The sequence below is a fragment of the Oryctolagus cuniculus genome, chromosome 13, assembly GCF_051225735.1.
Source record: "Oryctolagus cuniculus isolate XC-2025 breed Fujian yellow rabbit chromosome 13, ASM5122573v1, whole genome shotgun sequence".
NCBI classification, from domain to species: Eukaryota; Metazoa; Chordata; class Mammalia; order Lagomorpha; family Leporidae; genus Oryctolagus; species Oryctolagus cuniculus.
Genome location: NC_142879.1, coordinates 13921559 through 13940030, shown reverse-complemented (window position 1 = coordinate 13940030; position 18472 = coordinate 13921559). Strand labels below are relative to the sequence as shown.

Genomic DNA, 18472 nt, shown 5'->3' with positions numbered 1-18472 from the left:
TTTATTCAAAGCTCATTATGCTTTAAATTTGTAGATTGATTTTTCTAACTTGGAACAGGTTGGCAGGGCAAGGGCACAGGGATGACAGAGTGGGGAGTGGTTGGGAGAGTGCCTTGTACCACTGTGCTTCAGGCTCGGGTTCAAAAGCTACAGCTTGAAGGGGAGCATAATTCGGGGCACTGTGCCTGATGATTTATCCTGGAAGAAAACCAAAGCTGTGTATGATTTCTTATTTTTCTCTATGAATTTTGGAAACTTTTCATTAAAAGACATTCACGTTTATAGAAAAGTTTCAATAGTTTAATGAACTCTTGCATAAACATCACCTAGATTTATCGGTTGCTAACAGGCATATCTCTGCTCACTCTCCCTTTCTCTCTCATTGTACATACCGACCCACACATGAACAAATCTTTCTTTCTCTCTATTGTTTTTCTTGGCACATTTGAGACTATCCCAGTAGTCTGTGTGCTGGGGTGTTCTTTGAGAACAGCTAATTTAGAGCATAGACTATAAATTAAGACTAAACAGAGAATTCAGATATTATGGAATTCAGCAATTCAGAAAGTTGTTGTAGATAAGTAAATATCTATTCCTAAGTTATAATTAGTGTTTGGAAAATCTCTGTAAATGCTGTAGTGAGAGGAATAATGATGTTTTGGGTCCTGGGTTTTCCACCCATTTTGATGGTCTTTCACCACATTATATTTGTCTTTGTAATTATTGAAAGGAATGATGCAATTTTAATTATAGAAAATTCTGAATGTGCTTGAATAATAAAATTAATGTTTTGGCTAATGGTTAAGATGCCCACATCCCATATTGGGGTTACTGGGTTTAATTCCCAATTCTGCCAGCTGACAGTAGCTTCCTGCCAATACTGACTCTTCAAGATCCTGGTGATGGCTCAAGTAATTAGATTCCCGCCACCAGTGTGGAAGAGCTGGATTGAGTTCCTAGCTCCTTACTGTGGCCTCAGTCCAGCCCTGGATGTTGTGGCCTGTTGGGGAATGAACCAATGGATGTGCATGCCCTCTGTCTCTGCTTCTCAAATAAATAATAAAAGTTTAAAAAAATATATACTGTTGACTTTTAAGCAAATGATGGTGGCAGGCAAAGTTTTTACATACCTAACATGGAATCCTGAAACCTGAAAGACTGGTGTATTTGAATACACAATAATGAAAACTTCTGTTTGGTGACAAATTTATAAAGAAACTTTAAAGCAAAAAAAATAAAGTGCTAGAAATATGTTTACAACCACTGTAACAGAGTTAATAGCCAGATACATAATAATTGTTACAAGTTAATAAAAAAGAGCCCAATAAAAAATAAGTAAAACATCTGAATAAGTTACAGAGGAAATGTGGATAGTACATTCACCTGTAAATGATGCTCACAGCCTTACTGAGATATGAGAAATAAGGCTATCAAGATTGGCAGAAATGGAAATATTTTTAAAATATCACAAGAAGTGCACATCTTTACTATCTGTAGGACTATAAGATGGCATCACCTTTTAAAGGGAAATCTAATCATATGTATCAGATTTTGGAAATCTCATACTCCTTGATTCAATGCTTTCAGTTGTAGGAATTTAAATCCTGGAAATAGTCGCAAGACAAAACAGAGAAGTATGAACAAAGTTATATATTACAACATGTTTTATAATAGCAAAAATATGTTAATTGGCTAGATGTAGTCATACGTACTTCAGAACATCATGTTTTATGTAATAAATACAATTATATCTGTAAATTGAAAAAACATAAATTACAAAATGGTGATGTGACTGTGTCTCAATAGCAGTTGATTAGGTGTGTTATGGTACATTCCCCAATAACCCCTTTGTGCCATGACTTTTCTTCCTCCAAACAGAATGTTACCTCCACAAGGGCAGAGGTGGTTTTTGTTCACTCTTACAGTCCTAGTGTCGGCAGCAGTTCCTGGCACATAAGGAACTCTTAATAGATTTAATAGATATTTGCTGAATAAATGAATGAATGACGCTTAATATGATCGAGTGTTATGTATCTTTTAGGAAAAATTATGCACAAATATATATCCTGACTTGGAGAAATGTTAATGATATTTTATAGTATGTGATGTTCTTATAAGGAATCAAATTATATGCATATATAAATGGGTATATATTTTAAGAAGTGCTATTAGAGCCGGTGCCACGACTCACTAGGCTAATCCTCTGCCTTGCGGTGCCAGCACACCGGGTTCGAGTCCCGGTTGGGGCGCCAAATTCTGTCCCGGTTGCCCCTCTTCCAGGCCAGCTCTCTGCTGTGGCCAGGGAGTGCAGTGGAGGATGGCCCAAGTGCTTGGGCCCTGCACCCCATGGGAGACCAGGATAAGTACCTGGCTCCTGCCATCGGATCAGCACAGTGCGCCAGCCACAGCGCACCGGCCGCGGCGGCCATTGGAGGGTGAACCAATGGTAAAGGAAGACCTTTCTCTCTATCTGTCTCTCACTGTCCACTCTGCCTGTCAAAAAAAAAAATGCTATTAGAAAACAAATAATTGCATATTAATCTGATTGTGTACATTCTAGTAGATTAAACCCCCAATTTTGTTTATTTTATATATTTCAGCCTTTTTTTAAAAAAAGATTATTTTATTTGAAAGGCAGAGTTGCAGATCAAGAGAGAGAGGAGAGAGAGGAGAGAGAGAGAGAGAGAGAGAGAGAGCACTTCCATTTGCTAGTTCACTCCCAAATGGCCACCAATGACTGGGATGGGCCAGGCCGAAGTCAGGAGCCCAAAACTCTATCCAGTTCTCCTGTGTGGATGCAGGGGCCCACGTACTTGAGACATCATCAGGGGACTGGACTGGAAGTGGAGTAGCTGGAACTTGAACCAGCCCTCATATGGGATGTGAGCATCAAAGGTGATCGCCCAACCTGCTGTGTCAGAGTGTTGGCCCCGTACTTTAGCCTTTATCCATTTCTTTCAATCAGTGGAAATTGTTTCAATCAGTTTTCTCCTGTTCTAAAATTCTGAGTTACTGTCGTTTCTATAGCTCAGAAACTGTAAATATGAAACAACAGATATTATATTAAATATTAGTGGGGATTTTGCTGGGTCATCTCCTGTCAGGTAAAATATACCCAAGGGTACTTCAGAAAGTTCATGGAAAAATGGAATTAAGAGGTAAGTTTTTTTTTTTTAAATCCATGCATAGTTTTTTCAGAATACACATTTTCTATGAATTTTCGGTTGCGCCTCATGGTGAAGTTTGTAGGATGTGGAATCCAGCATAGGCAGAGCTTGACTGTCAGTGGATCACAGCTGTGCAGAACTAACCGTGGGCAGGGGGCAGTGTTGTGGTGCACTGTTGCAATCTGAGATTTCAGGGTGAAAAAATGACCTTTGGAAAAATAAAATATTCTAGTGAGGTGACTGTGACGATCTCAGACCCAGATATTAGGGTTTTTCTGTAATTTCAATAAAGAGTTTCCCTCTTTCATGTAAAATTGGTGCATTTATATTAAAGCATGTTTCATTTTTAAGTATTCTCTTATGGGGTAATTGATTACTCAGCCTTCATTCTCAGTAGCATATTAATTAGGATTCTTAGATAGAAATTAATTAATGTTTCTCCTTTTTTACAATGTCCTAAACAATTTTTTCTCTTGCTGTCAGCTGTAAGTTCACAAAAAAACTTTTCATTTCTAAGTTACCGTGTAATGGGTCAGTCTGTTTTAATGATTAAAAACTTTAAAAGAAAAACATTTATAAGTTTTTTGTTAAGTTTTTGTTGAGGTTAACAGTTTAAAATTCATGTCCTTAGAAAAGTAGTCATAGTGAAAATGATATGCAGTTTAAGATAATTTAGTACAAAGTGAAATAAAGTACAAATTGGTAGAGCATTTTCTTTGGAATAAGCAAAAAATAACTTTGCTCCTTGAATTTCTTGAATAGCACAAACTTCTAGATTGAACATGTTAATGATGATACTAATGATGACGATAATATAACCCGGAACATCATTTAGTGTTTGTTTTATGGCCAGCTGCTTTGCTAGGTTACTTAGATAGTTTATTCAAAAAAACTACTGTATTCCTTAGAGTTCTAAGCTGAAAGTTTGTGTAAAATATGTAAAAGCCACTTTACTCTTGGGTGATACTGAGACTTGGAAGTAATTTAGGTTAACCTTTGAATTCCAAGTGAGAAAATCAGAATTCTACTCACAATGCTATAAAACCATGTGTTGTTGTTGTAAGCTTTAGGATTTAATATTTTTATGTTTATTCATTTCATTCACTCTCTAGTGAGGAGATATTGGAATTTAGGTCTATTTAATGTTAAAGTTGGTATTTAATACTGAATTATTGCTCTCTGCTTCAGTTATTTCTGTGATGTCTACCTCAGTCTAACAAGATTTCAAAATACTCAAAATATTATTAATTTAAATTTTGCTGTTGTTTGCATCTAAAATTACTTTCATATGCTAGCAAAAATGCAAGAAATAAAAATAAAAATGCAAGAAATACTTTTTTCCCTAATTTGATTAACGTAATTTTACAACTATAAAATTGTCGCCACGGGTTCAAAATGAAGTACTCTAATAAGGAAGACAGATTTATGTTTAGGTCCTTTGTAGTCCTCTACCCCCTTTAACTCACACCAAACGTGAAGCTGTCACACTCTGCCTTGGGTAAATCCCTTAGAAGCAGAATGTTTCAATTTTACACATTTTGTGTCAATTTTCCAGACAGAAAAATGGCCTCTAGACATTAGACATTTTTCTAGGGAAAGGCTGTTTCCTTAGTTTTATTTGATTACTATAAGTTAGGTTCCTGCTGATCACTTAGACTGTTAGTGGTTACCTGACTATTTGACAAAAACCATTTCCTTTCCTTTATTTAACCTTTGACTTTTGAATGTAAAAGTTTTATCAGCTCTGTAAGTGGAAGTACAAGTGTGGGGAAGTCTTCCTACTGCCACAAAACACATGATTTTATATACACATCTGTCTTTTGCCTCATGTCTTCACTGAAAACCAAGGAAACAGTCTTGCAATTGAACTTTAATTTCCTGTCTTTTGTTTTAAAATAATTGATCCTAATATATTTGTTTTTTACTTCTATATGTTTGCAAGGTTTTAGGGTCATAGTGATTCTTTGTTAAAGAAATTTCATTTTTAGTTTTTAAAATTCAAGTAAAATGTCTTATTCAGTCACTATAATATATTCAATACTTTTTTTTTAACTTCCTAGGATTTTTTGTGGTTGATTAAAAGAAAATAATTTTGACTGTCTGTGGTATTATAAGATTTAGTGAATATGATTTGAATTTACTAAATCAATTTGATAATTTACATATTATTTAAAACTTAATTGCTTTGAACTCATATACTGTTTGAAAATTACCTAACAAAGCACAAAAATAAAACCATGAGAATAACATTCCTCGTGCTAACAAGGTAAGCTTATACAATTTACAGTACTTGTTTTATGTACACTTGATATTCAAATGAAAATTTTTGAGCATGCTTTTCTTAAAAATTGAGATGTTATTGTTACTGCATACACCTAGAGTTTATGATGGAAGCTAGTTACAATGTTGGAATTATATTATTCTACTTTGTGTACCCTGGGCCACATTCTTGTTATATAAGAAAGTGGGCAGTAGGATTTCCTGTTGACTAGTTTGTTCATATCAGGGGTTGTCAATTTAGTTGCCCACAAGGACTAGGTAGAGGATTCAAATAAGAGAAACAAGTTAGGAACATGACCAGAGGGTTAAGAATAGTGATCCAGGTAGCGTGTAGCATATCCAAAGACATAAGCCACTAATGAGCTCTAGGCATTTGTTGCACAGTGAAAACCCTGTGGGTATAATTGCAGTTCTTTTGATATTATAGGAGCAAGAAATTCAGGTTTTAGGTGAATTATCTCAAATTTAGAAGTTGGCAACTTATTCAGTTAAGTAGCAGTAACATCAATAACAACAGCACTGTTGACCAAGCAAAATATGCCTGCAGCTTGTAGTAGCCAGTTTGCATCAGAACTGTTTGCAACAGAAATGGTCCTTTAAAGTCCATGATATTTCTAGGAGCACAACCAGGCTACAGAGTAGTTCTACTTTGTATAGGTATTGTGATCATCAAAAAGAATAAATGAAATGTACTCTTTAACAGGAGATTGCTATTGCTGACAACCAGTCCACATTTGCAAAGGCCCATTTGTATGTAACTATGTTCTATTCTTAATAGTGAAAGATCATACTAGGCACACCATCACACCATGGTCTTTCCCTCACTTTTTCCTCTTTGCCCATCCCCTGCCACCCCACTCCGGACTGCGGTTTCCTGGTCTGCACTTGCTGGTCAGTGCTTGTGTTGAGGTGGCTTAGTTGTGGACATGAGCCCCAACTGACTAAAGTGACAGGGAAAAAGGTGGAAGATTCACTGTCATCATTGCCAGAAAGCCATATATGGTTTTGTTCTTTTCTTAAGCTCCCAGTTTGGCTTCATACTTTACCTCATGTGCGCTTTTATTCCTCAATCATGGCTAAGGCCATTAGGCTTGACCTATTGGCCTCAAAAATACTGGGCAGTTGCATTTCCTGTCTACCTAGAGATTACTATAGTCACTGGTTATATACTCTTGTTTGGCATTAACATGATGAGTATCTCTCCACTCAGCTCCATTCATACAATCACAGATAGCTATGCTAAAAATCAACAGCAGGGCTGGTGCTGCTGCTCACTAGGCTAATCCTCAACCTGCGGCGCCAGCACCCCGGGTTCTAGTCCTGGTCGGGGCACCGGATTCTGTCTCGGTTGCTCCTCCTCCAGTCCAGCTCTCTGCTGTGGCCCGGGAGTGCAGTGGCGGATGGCCCAGGTCCTTGGGCCCTGCACCCACATGGGAGACCAGGAGAAGCACCTGGCTCCTGGCTTTGGATCAGTGCGGTGCGCCGGCCGCAGCGCGCTGGCTGCAACGGCCACTGTGGGGGTGAACCAACAGCAAAGGAAGCCCTTTCTCTCTCTCTCTCTCACTGTCCACTCTGCCTGTCAAAAAAAAAAAATCTACAGCAGAAGAACTACCAACCAAAGGCCATCCCAGCATTGAGAGAGTTTCTATTAGTGAAGTAAACCAGATGTTATACTAAAAACTGAATTGCGTGTAGACAAATTAACATCAAGCATTTATTCATAAGTTTCTAGCATAGTAATTTTGACCATCATTATTTTGAATATCTCTCACTAATACTGGGTATTGAGATGTAAAAAGATGTAAGCTGATCTTCTCTAAGATTAAGCTCAATCAATGTTGTAAATGTTCTCAATATTAGTAATTAGTGGATAGAATAAATACTACACTAGCAACAGAAGAGAAAGATCGTACTGGTGTAGCAGGGAAAGCTGAGGAGATAGTTGAAATAATATATTGCAGTATTTATTTTTTCTTTCATTTACTCATTAGAAAGAATGTCTGCATCTGCTGATTCACTCCTCATATGCCAGCAACAGCTGGGATTGGGGCGAAGTTCAAGTTGGGAGCTGGGAACCTGATAGAGGTTTCTCACTTGGATGGCAGGAGCCCAATTACTTGAGCCATCATTGCTGCCTCCCAAGGTTAAAACTGGATTCAAGAGCCAGAGCTGGGAATTTAACCCAGGTGTTCTCATGTGACACCTGTCAGTTTTAACTAAATTTTTTACTAATTCTCAGGCTAAATGTCCAGATCCTATCTATCCCACTGTCTCACAGACAGATTCTATGTGGACAAAAGAGTTGGCTAGAAAGTGCAGTTTTCAATCTTTCAATTAGGTTAAAATACCCTACTTACAGTGTTGATAGTAGATTTATATTACTTTAGTAGGCACTTCGTGCCATGTTATAGACCATGCCTTTTTCAAAATTTTTATTTGTAGTAATGAACACAAAAATGCCAAAATCTAAAAGTGAAAAGCATTACCAAAAGGTTAGGTGAAATAATCAAATTAACAGATCTGAAAATTTGATAATATGAAAAATTATAGTTTAAAAGAAATAAAGGTAATGTTGTATTGTCATCCAAACACACATACAAATAAATTTTGAAATATATAATTTAATTTGCTTAGTGGATAGAAGTTATAAGTAGGCTGATTTAAGATGAAATTAAAAAGAATCTTGTTGTGGTTTATTTATTTGCCTGAAAATATCTAGTCGTTGGACATATTTATTCAAAGCTCAGGTATTTTGGTTTATTTATTTTTAAAGTTTTTAGATTTTAACTGTATTTGAATGGTATGGGGAAGAGAGATTAGGTATCTCCCATCAACTGATTCACTCCCCAAATGCTGACACAGCCAGGTCTTGTCCACAAGGAAGACAGCATCCTGAAACCCCATCTGGATCTTCTTGTGGGTGACAGAGACCTGATACATGAGCCATTACCTGCTGCCTACCAGGGTGCGCAGCAGCAGGAAGGTGGTTCCAAGCCAGGCCCTCCGATATGTTGGGCATTCTAATTGGCGATGTAAGGTGTTGTGCCAAAGGCCTGCCCCCACAGCTAGATATTTGTGAGGTAGATTCCTCCACTGGGTGATGATGATCTGCAATGGACCTGTGAGTCAGATTGATCAGAATTCTAATCCAAAGGGCCATGTGGTAGCCTTGCAACCCTAGATAAGTTGCTTTGCCTTAGCTTAGTCAATTGTACATCAAAGCATTAGTGTAAGAATGAAGTGAGATGGCACGTGTCAAGTACCTAGCAGACTGTCATACATATACTTACAGCTTCAGAAGTTTTCTTCCCTGTACTTCCAATTTTTTGTTTTATTATTTAAAAAATTTTAAGGTTTATGTATTTGAGAGGCAGAGTTACAGACAGAAAGAGGAAGAGCAGAGAGAGAGGTCTTCCATCTGCTGGTTCACTCCCTAAATGGCAACAATGGCTAGAGCCGGGCTGATCCAAAGCCAGGAGTCAGTAGCTTCTTCTGGTTCTCCCACGTGAATGGGATACAGGGGCCCATTTTGCACTGCTTTTCCAGACGCATTAGCAGGGAGCTGGTTTGGAAGTGCAACAGCTGGGACTTGATCTGGCGTGCATATGGGATGCTGGTACCGCAGGAGGAGGCTCAACCTGCTATGCACAGTGCTTTCGCCTTCTAATTATTTTAATATAAATTCTATAATTCTTAGATTTTTAAAAAAGATGTTTTTTTTTTTTTTTATTTGAGAGGTAGAGTTACAGACAGTGAGAGGGAGAGACTGAGAGAAAGGTCTTCCATCCTCTAGTTCACTCCCCCAAATGGCTACAACAGCTGGAGCTATTGCTGATCTGAAGCAGGAGCCAGGAGCTTCTCCCAGGTCTCCCATGTGGGTGCAGGGGCCCAAGAACTTGGGCCATCTTCTACTGCTTTCCCAGGCCAAAACAGAGTTGGATGGGAAGAGGAGCAGCCGGGACTTGAACTGGCGCCCAATTGGATGCCGGCACCACAGGTGGAGGATTAACCTACTGTTCCACAGCACCGGCCCCAATTCTTAGATTCTACTCTGTCTTCCTTGTAGGCTTAGTAGCTTACTACTGAGTTACACTCTCCAAATAAAATAATAAATTATGTTGGAGCCTTAGATATGAGTGTGAGACTATCCCATAAGGGTAAAGCGTGTTTTCAAATAATATTAGTCTAACTTACAGATGAAATAAAAGGCTGATACCAGAATGAAATTCAGTAAAAGCTTGTATTGTTGGACATTTACAAATAGTAATAATTACATGGATGCCAAAGTACCTTGCACAAGTAAGAACTGTTAAGTTTTTAAAAGTAAACTAAGTATGAAATATTGAAGTGATTAATACAGTTTATCACTCACAAAACAAGTAAAATACTCATACGGGTAAGTTGTATTTGTCTGTATAAATTTGCTTTTTAGTGGAAAATTGGGTTCTGATGTATGTTCACAATTTAAAGGAAACTGAGGGGCCGGCACTGTGGCGTAGCAGATAAAGCTGCCTCCTGCAGTGCTGGCATCCCATCTGGGCGCCGGTTCTAGACTCGGCTGCTCCACTTTCAATCCAGCTCTTTGCTGTGACCTGGGAAAGCAGTGAAAGATGGCCCAAGTCCTTGGGCCCCTGCTCTGGGAAACCCAGAGGAAGCTCCTGGCTCCTGGCTTCAGATCGGCCCAGCTCTGGCCATTGCAGCCATTTGGGGGAGTGAGTCAACGGATGGAAGAATGGAAGATCTCTCTCTCTTCCCCTCCCTCCCTCTCTGCCTCTGCCTCTGCCTCTCTGTAACTCTGCCTTTCAAATAAATAATCTTAAAAAAAAAGAAACTGAAAGTGGAAGATTACCAGTGAAAAATGATAATGTAAAGAAAATAAAAGCAGAACATTTAAAGGGATGTTGTGACTATTTGGTTTAGAAAAAAATTATCTTACTTTGAATTATAAGATATGTATTGTATTTTTCATTTTTTATAATGGAATAAGAAAGGAGTTATGGTAAAAAAGTTTTCATATTATTTAATAAGGAGAAAATTAGAATAAAGGATTCATAGGTAGACACATAACATCTGAATGAATATCAATAAATTTTGCTTTATTTAAAGCTCCTTGCAAGCAAGATAGAAAAAGACCAGCAAGTTCCCTGAATGGGTTAGGTCCCATTTTGTCTGAGCATAGAGATCTTAACTGTATGACACATACAGGTTTTCTTTAAGTAGCAATGACTTGCTCACTTGGACTTACCCCTAATGGTAGAGCTAAAAACGTACCGGGGGATTCCAGTTCAATCCCATCAAGGTGGCATGTCCCAATGCCATCTTACTTGCTAAAGTAATCAGTTTAAGATCATAATTGATCAAAAAGATAGGATTAATTGTCAAAGGGATTACATAAATAAGACCAGTGTCTGCAAATAATTGATAGAATTGAAAAGGAGAGAATGATCCTACATGGGAAGCAGGATACAAAGCAGACTCATAGAATGGCAAAAGCCCTAACAACACTCTGGCCTCAGAGTCAGCACTTAAGGCATTCGAATTTGGCTAAAAAGCCCATGAGAGTTTCGCAGGCATGGAAAGCCAAGACATTGTGGCAAAACAAAACAAAACAAAACAAACTTAAATGAAAGATCTCTGTGAGTGAGATCCCAGTGGGAAGAACAGGCCTTCAAAGAAGGCAGTACCTTTCTCTGAAGGGAGGAGAGAACTTCCACTTTGAATATGGCCTTGTCTAAATAAGATCAGAGTTGCTGAACTCAAGAGGCTTCCATAGCCTTGGCAGCTCATGACAAGAGCCTCGGGTGATTACTGACACCATAAATAAGAGTGTCAATTGTTAAATCAACAACGGGAGTCATTGTGCACCTGCTCCCCATGAAGGACCTCTGCCCTTAATGTGTTGTACTATGCGAATTAATGGTAAAACTACTACTCAAACAGTATTCTATACTTTGTTGTGTGTCTTTGTGGGTGCAGTCTGTTGAAATCTTTACTTAGTATATGCTAAGTTGAACTTCTGTATATCAAGATAATTGCAAATGAATCATGATGAAGAATGGGGTGGGAGAGGGAATGGGAGATGGGATGGTTGCAGGTGGGAGGGAGGTTATGGGGGGAAAAGCTGCTATAATTCAAAAGTTGTACTTTGGAAATTTATATTTATTAAATAAAAGTTAAAAAGAAAAAGTGTAGCAATCTCTTCAGGCTATTATGAATATGAAATGCCTATGAATTAAAGAAATTATATTCTGCCTTTTCCTCTACAACCTTGCCAGCATCTGTTATTTTTGATATTTGGATAATGGCCCTTCTAACTGGGGTGAGGTGATACCTCATTGCGGTTTTTATTTACATTTCCCTGATGGCTAGTGATTATCAGCATTTTTTCATGTGCCTGTTGGCCATTTGTATTTCATCTTTCGAAAAATGGCTGCTCATATCCTTTACCCATTTTTCAAACTAGATTGTTCTGTTGTTGTGGAGTAGTTTCTTGAGCTCCTTATATACTCTAGATATTAATCCTTTATCAGCTGGATAGTTTGCACATATTTTCTTCCATTCTGTTGGTTGCTTCTTTATTTGTTAATTGTCTCTTTTGCTGTGCAGCAGCTTCTTAGCTTGATGCAATCCCAGTTGTCTATTTTTGCTTTTACTGCCTGTGCTTCTGGGATCTTATCGAAGACTTTGCCTAGGGCACTGTCTTGCAGCATTCCTCTATGTTTTCCTCTAGTACTTCCATGGTTTCAGGTCCTAAGTGTAGATTCTTGAGCCATTATGAGTTGATTTTTTCTATCGGGCATAAGGTAGGGGTTTTGGTTCAAACTTCTGTATCTGGAAATCCAGTATTCCCACCATCATTTGTTGAAGAGGCTGTTCTTTCTCCAGGAAATGATTTTAGTTTGTTTTCAAAGATTAGTTGGTGGTAGGTATGTGGTTAATTTCTCTGGTTTCTGTCCTGTTCCATTGATCTATGTGTCTGTCTTTGTGCCAGTACCAAGCTGGTTTCGATTATAACAGCCCAGTCGCATGTGTTGAAATCTGGTATTGTATACCTAAAACCAGTTTTTAATTTTTATTTATAAAGATTGTAAGATTTAACAATTGGTAACATTTTACCATATTCATTTTTTATGTAGCTATTACACACATATATACGATTTTTTCTTGAAAACAGGGATATGGTTTCAAGATATGTTGTGTGAGAGTGATGACAATGATCATAAAGTGGGGATAAAGGGTACGTTGTCATGTGCATGATATAATTCACTGAGGCAATATGTTATACCAAATAATATGACATCCACACAATTTTTATACTTTGTCTATTTTGTTGTTGTGGAGTAGTTTCTTGAGCTCCTTATATATTCTAGATATTAATCCTTTATAAGATGAGAAAACATCTTGTATTTCTTTTTCTGGGTGTGCCTTATTCTATTTATCATATGATCTCTAATTCATATTAATGAAATAATGGCTTTCTTGTATTTGTATTGATATTTGTTTTATTTTGCCATTCAAATTAAATATTATTTCCAGAGAATTGGTTAATTAAACATGTAGTTGTATTATGTACTTAATTCAGTAATATCTAATAAGAAAAAAATTATGCAGTATACATTGACATTTTGGTTCACAATAGGTGGCATTTATATGTGGTCCTATCAGATTATTAGAGTACTTCAAAATTTCATGGAAAAATGGAATTAAAAACTGTTTGTTTTTTTCTGTAAGAAGTAAGTAAAATCAAAAAAGTTTATCGAAAATGAATATTATAAACTTACATGACTTCCCTTTTTGTGCAAAAATAAACTTATCTTTTAATTCTACTTTCTATAAATGGAATAAACTACTTTTGTATACTGGTTAGTGACTTTGTAGCCATTAATGTATGTGAGTATAGTCTGTGATATTCACACCTGATGACAGACATGGTTGAGGGAAACATGACTGTAATTCTTTTATTTTAAAATATTTTAAAATTAATTTTTAAATAAGCTATCTTTCAAAATGGTTATTTTTTCATTATAATTGCCATGATTACTAATATGTTTGTACTAAGTGATTTTAGATACTCTAACAGAACATAGAAGTGTGTAATGAACAGTTTTTATAATAGAACTTTAGATTCTGATTTATGAAAACTAAGAATATTCATATAGATAATATGGAAATTTTACTGCGAGAGAAAGAGAACATAGGTATAGTTCTTTTCCATTTTCCAGGGTCAAATTGTATAAAATCTTATAAATTTAATGTTTATTTTATCTTACTATTTCTTGATTCTGAATTTCATGTATTTATGTGTATGTACACATTAAAAATTTATTTTTTTGCAGTTACCTGCCATGGTTTGAAGTGTATTACAAGCTTCTAAATACTCTGGCAGATTACTTGGCTAAGGAACTGGTAAGCTATGTTTTTTTCTCCCTTTTTCTATTGTGGTAAAATATGCATAATATGAAATATACCTGGTTAACCATCTTTAAGTGCATAGTTTTATGACGTTAAGTACATTCTGCAGCCATCAGTGACTTTTCACATTGCCAGACTAAAACTTTGTACTCATTAAAGAGTAACTACCCATTTTCTTCTTCCTTTGTCCCTTAAAGCCATCGTTGCATATACTGTCTGCCTGGATGAGTCTGACTATTCTAAGTACTCCATATAGGTGGAATCATAAGATATACATGCTTACATGACAGGCTTATTTCACTTAGTACGATGCCTCAGGGTTTCCATTTTGTGCTGCGTGTCTGAATGTCCTTCCTTTTTATTGCTGGATAACACCCTGTTGTATGCACGTATACATTACAGTGTGTTTATGCATTCATCTGTAAATGGATACTTGGTTTGTATCCATATTGTAACTGTTGCAAATGATGCTGCTGGTAAGATGATGCCACAACTCTCTGTTCCAGTCCGGTGTGTCCTTCCTTCTGGGTCTACACCTAGAAGTAGAGTTGTAGGACAGCACCAAAATACTAATGATTACCATACCATTTCCATGGTCATTGTGTCATTTTATGCTCCTACCAGTAATATACAGGGTTCCAATATCTTCATATTCCTGTAAACATTTGTTATTTTCTGTTTATCTTTCTTTCTTTTTGATAATATCCGTCTTAGTGTGAAGTGGTGCATCATTGTGGTTTTGAGTTGCATTTTCTTGATGATTATTGATATTGAGCATTTTTAATGTGCTTATTGTCTTTTTGTATTTCTCTTTTTGGAGAAATGTCTGCTTAAATCTTCATCCATTTTTGATAATATTTTTGTTATTGAGTAATAGGAATTAAATATCCAGATATCAATCCCTTATATTATTTTGCAATTATTTACACTCAATGCAGGTTGCTATCTTCGTACTCTTCTGATAGAAAACTTTATTTTTTTATATGTATTTAAAACTCAGAGCAGTAGGGAGAGAAAGAGGAGAATGAGAGAAAGAGAGAGGGAGCTATTTGTTAATTCACTCCCCAAATGCTTGCAAATAGCCATGGATGAGCCCAGATGAAGCCAGGAGCCCGGAATTAAATACAGTGACCTAAGTACCTGGGCCATTGTCTGCTGCTCATTAGCAGGAAGCTGGATCAGAAGTGGAAGGGGAACTCCATCCCAGGCACTCTGATATGACAGCTTAACCCTCTGAGCCACACAGCCTGCTCCTGATACAAAAAATTTTTACTTGATAAAGTCCCATTTACATATTTTGTTACACATTTATATGTTTTTGTTGCTACTTGTGCATTTTGTTGTCATATCCTAGAAATCTTTGCCAAATGCAATGATGTGAAGTTTTCTTTCTTTTTTCATGTTTTCTTCTGTGTATTTTACTGGTGTATTTTTGAACTACCAGATTTCTCTGGGATAATTTGTAATTTTTACTCCTTAATCATTCATTCTTTGATGTTTTAACTTGGGCTGGTTCACTTCCCAAATAGCCTCACAGCCAGGGCTGGGCCAGTTTGAAGCCAGGAGCTTCATCTGCGTTTCCATGTGAGGGGGAGGGCCCCAGATGCTTGGGCATCCTCCTCTGCTTTCCCAGGCACATTAGCAGGGAGCTTAATTGGAAATAAAGCAGCCCTCATATGGGATGCTGTTGTTGCAGGTGGCATCTTAATTAGGTACCACAATGCTGGCCCTAAGATTATACTTGAAAATAAACTACTAAAGAATAAAAATTAATGAATTAAGTAAACAAGCTGAAATCTTTAATGTGTTCTTAAAGACTTTTAGGATTAGGTTAGTTGTGAGTAAGCATTTTCCATAAAAATTGCTTAGAATGAATTATTCATTACAGTAAGACAAATTATAGAGAAATAATAGTTCTTATACTTTGGTAACAGTTTAAATCATATTAAAACCACTCTTCAGGCCGGCGCTACAGCTCAATAGGCTAATCCTCCACCTAGCGGCGCCGGCACACTGGCTTCTAGTCCCGGTCGGGGCGCCGGATTCTGTCCTGGTTGCCCCTCTTCCAGTCCAGCTCTCTGCTGTGGCCCGGGAAGGCAGTGGAGGATGGCCCAAGTGCTAGGGCCCTGCACCCCATGGGAGACCAGAGAAGCACCTGGCTCCTGCCTTCGGATCAGCGTGGTGCGCCGGCCACAGCGCGCCAGCTGCGGCGGCCATTGGAGGGTGAACCAACTGCAAAAGGAACCAACGGAAAAAGGAAGACCTTTCTCTCTGTCTCTCTCTCTCACTGTCCACTCTGCCTGTCAAAAAAAAACAAAAAAACAAAAAAAACAAAAAACACTCTTCAATATGTTTTTGAATTAAGTAAAAGTAAAAGTAGTGGATAAGGAGGAAATGTGGCATGAAAAGTCCCTAATTTTATGTAAATTTAAAGCAGTTTTCTATTTTCATATAGGAATTAGTTTCCATTTATTTGAAAGTCAGAGTTGGAGAGAGAAAGAAGGAGATTGATCATCCATCTGCTGGTTCACTCCCCAAATGGCCACAACAACCAGGGTTGGGCCAGGCTGAAGCCAGGAGCCTGGAGCTTCTTCTGGGTCTCCCATGTGGTTGCAGGGGCCCAAAGAATTGGGCTGTCTTCCACTGCTTTTCCAGGCCATAGCAGAGAGCTGATTAGAAGTTAAGCAGCCAGGACTCAAACTGGCACCCATATGGGATGCTGGCATTGCAGATCGCAGCTTACCTGCTGAGCCACAGCGTTGACCCCTAGTTTTCATTCTTACCATATTCAGATCAGTAGTGATTTGTAGTGGTCCCAAGTAAAGGAGAATTTGTTCACCTTAGAATTAACATTACCATAGATAATCCAAAAGTGGTATAATGTAGTAACTGGAAATGAAAATATAACTAGAGTTTTGGTTATGTGATTTGTTCTAACTTGTCAATCAAATTGAATTACTATAATGTAATAGCAAGTTTTAAATGTTTGTCAAAAACTCAGTTGTTTGTGTATATGTGTGTAAATATTTCATTCTCTATATTTGATTGCTTAATTCTGTGAAATTGACATCAAATGGTATTTTATACTTGAACAATTTTATGTTGAAGTTATAGTAACCCATTTTCCTAAGAAATAACTTGAAATAAAGCTATTTGTCTTTTGCAATGAAAACTCTGAAATTAGAATTGTTATTCTTGATAATTTGTTTTTCTGAGGATACATGTAGAACCAACATTGAGTACATTGTTTACTCAAGTTTTGCGTACTTCAGTAAATCTTAGAGATAAACTAATACTAGATATTATATTGTTTTTGAGGCCATCAATCCTACCATAATACACAAAAGCCAATAGCTATCAACTAATCCCTACAATTTTAGCTTTCCAAAACAAGAGAGAAATTAGGGGAAACTACATGTGTGTTCTTTTCTTTTTTTGATTTATTTATTTTATTTGAAAGGCAGAGTTACAGAGAGGCAGAGGCAGAGAGAGAGTAAGAGAGAGTCCTCCATCTGCTGGTTCACTCCCCAGATGTCTGCAATGGCCAGTGCTGCACCAATCTGAAGCCAGGAGCGTAGAGCTTCTTCTGGGTCTCCCACGTGGGTGCAGGGGCCCAAGGACTTGGGCCATCTACCACTGCTTTCCAGGCCATAGCAGAGAGCTGGATTGGAAGTGGAGCAGCCGGGACTCAAACTAGTGCCCATGTGGGATGCCAGCACAGCAGGCAGCATCCTTACCCGCTACACCACAGTGCCAGCCCCTACATGTGTGTTCTTAATATGAGGAAAAATGTTGTTAAGTTTATGGTATTAATTAATAACCAGAAGTAAATTTGTAATAGTAATACTTTTCTTTCTTCTCATTTTCACTTGAGTTCTACAGGCCATCTAGATTGATATTAAAATAAATTTTATATATTTTATAACTCCTTGGCGGGTTTCCTATGTGGGAGGCAGGGACTCAAGCACTTGAACCATTAGCTGCTACTTCCCAGGCTCATTAACATAGAGATGGATTGAAGTGGAATAGCCTGGATTTGAACCTGCACTCCAGTATGGGATAGGGGGGCATCCCAAGTGGTGGCTTAGGTAGCTGTCTTTGCCAAAACGCTTGCCCTGATGCACAATTGCCTATGGTGCATTTCATTGTTTAAAAGGCCAAGAGAAAAATTGTTTGCATAATGTAGCCTTTTGGGTCATTCTGAAGAGAATTTTAATAGACAGTTTGAGTTCATACTTTTGCAAGCATTTATAGAGACATAATTTATTAAGTTTTGATATAATTGTATCAAGAAGGCATGTAAGAAAAATCATGAGAAGCTGTGTAACTTCTATCCAGATTCCTTATAACTTATTATTGCCTTCTTTAAGCAATTGTCTTTCCCTTTGGGTTATACATCAACCTAAAAATTCAGAGAAAATAAAAATAGTAATGTTTGTAAATTAACTTCCTATACTATTACTGGTTTTGTTTGTGTGATGTAGAAAACATGAAGTGTATATAAAGGGACATTATTATTGTACAAATCCAAAAGTAGATTGGCTGTATTTTATCTAATCCCATTTATTATTGGTTAAGTAGTGACTGGTAACTACATAGCAAAGATATGTTTA

General features: G+C 37.4%; 1 protein-coding gene and 1 pseudogene across 18 annotated transcripts in view; both read left to right on the top strand.

Annotated features, from left to right (window-relative positions):
- Positions 1–18472, top strand: part of DENND1B (DENN domain containing 1B) — a 303159-nt gene that overhangs the window by 139398 nt on the left and 145289 nt on the right. For all 18 annotated transcript variants that reach the window (XM_070055062.2, XM_070055061.2, XM_051820442.3 and 15 more), the window contains one exon: positions 13784–13853. In XM_070055062.2, coding sequence (XP_069911163.2) covers positions 13784–13853 — 70 coding nt within the window. The remainder of the gene's footprint in view (positions 1–13783; positions 13854–18472) is intronic.
- LOC149122482 (phosphatidylinositol N-acetylglucosaminyltransferase subunit P-like) lies at positions 5552–7248 on the top strand (annotated as a pseudogene).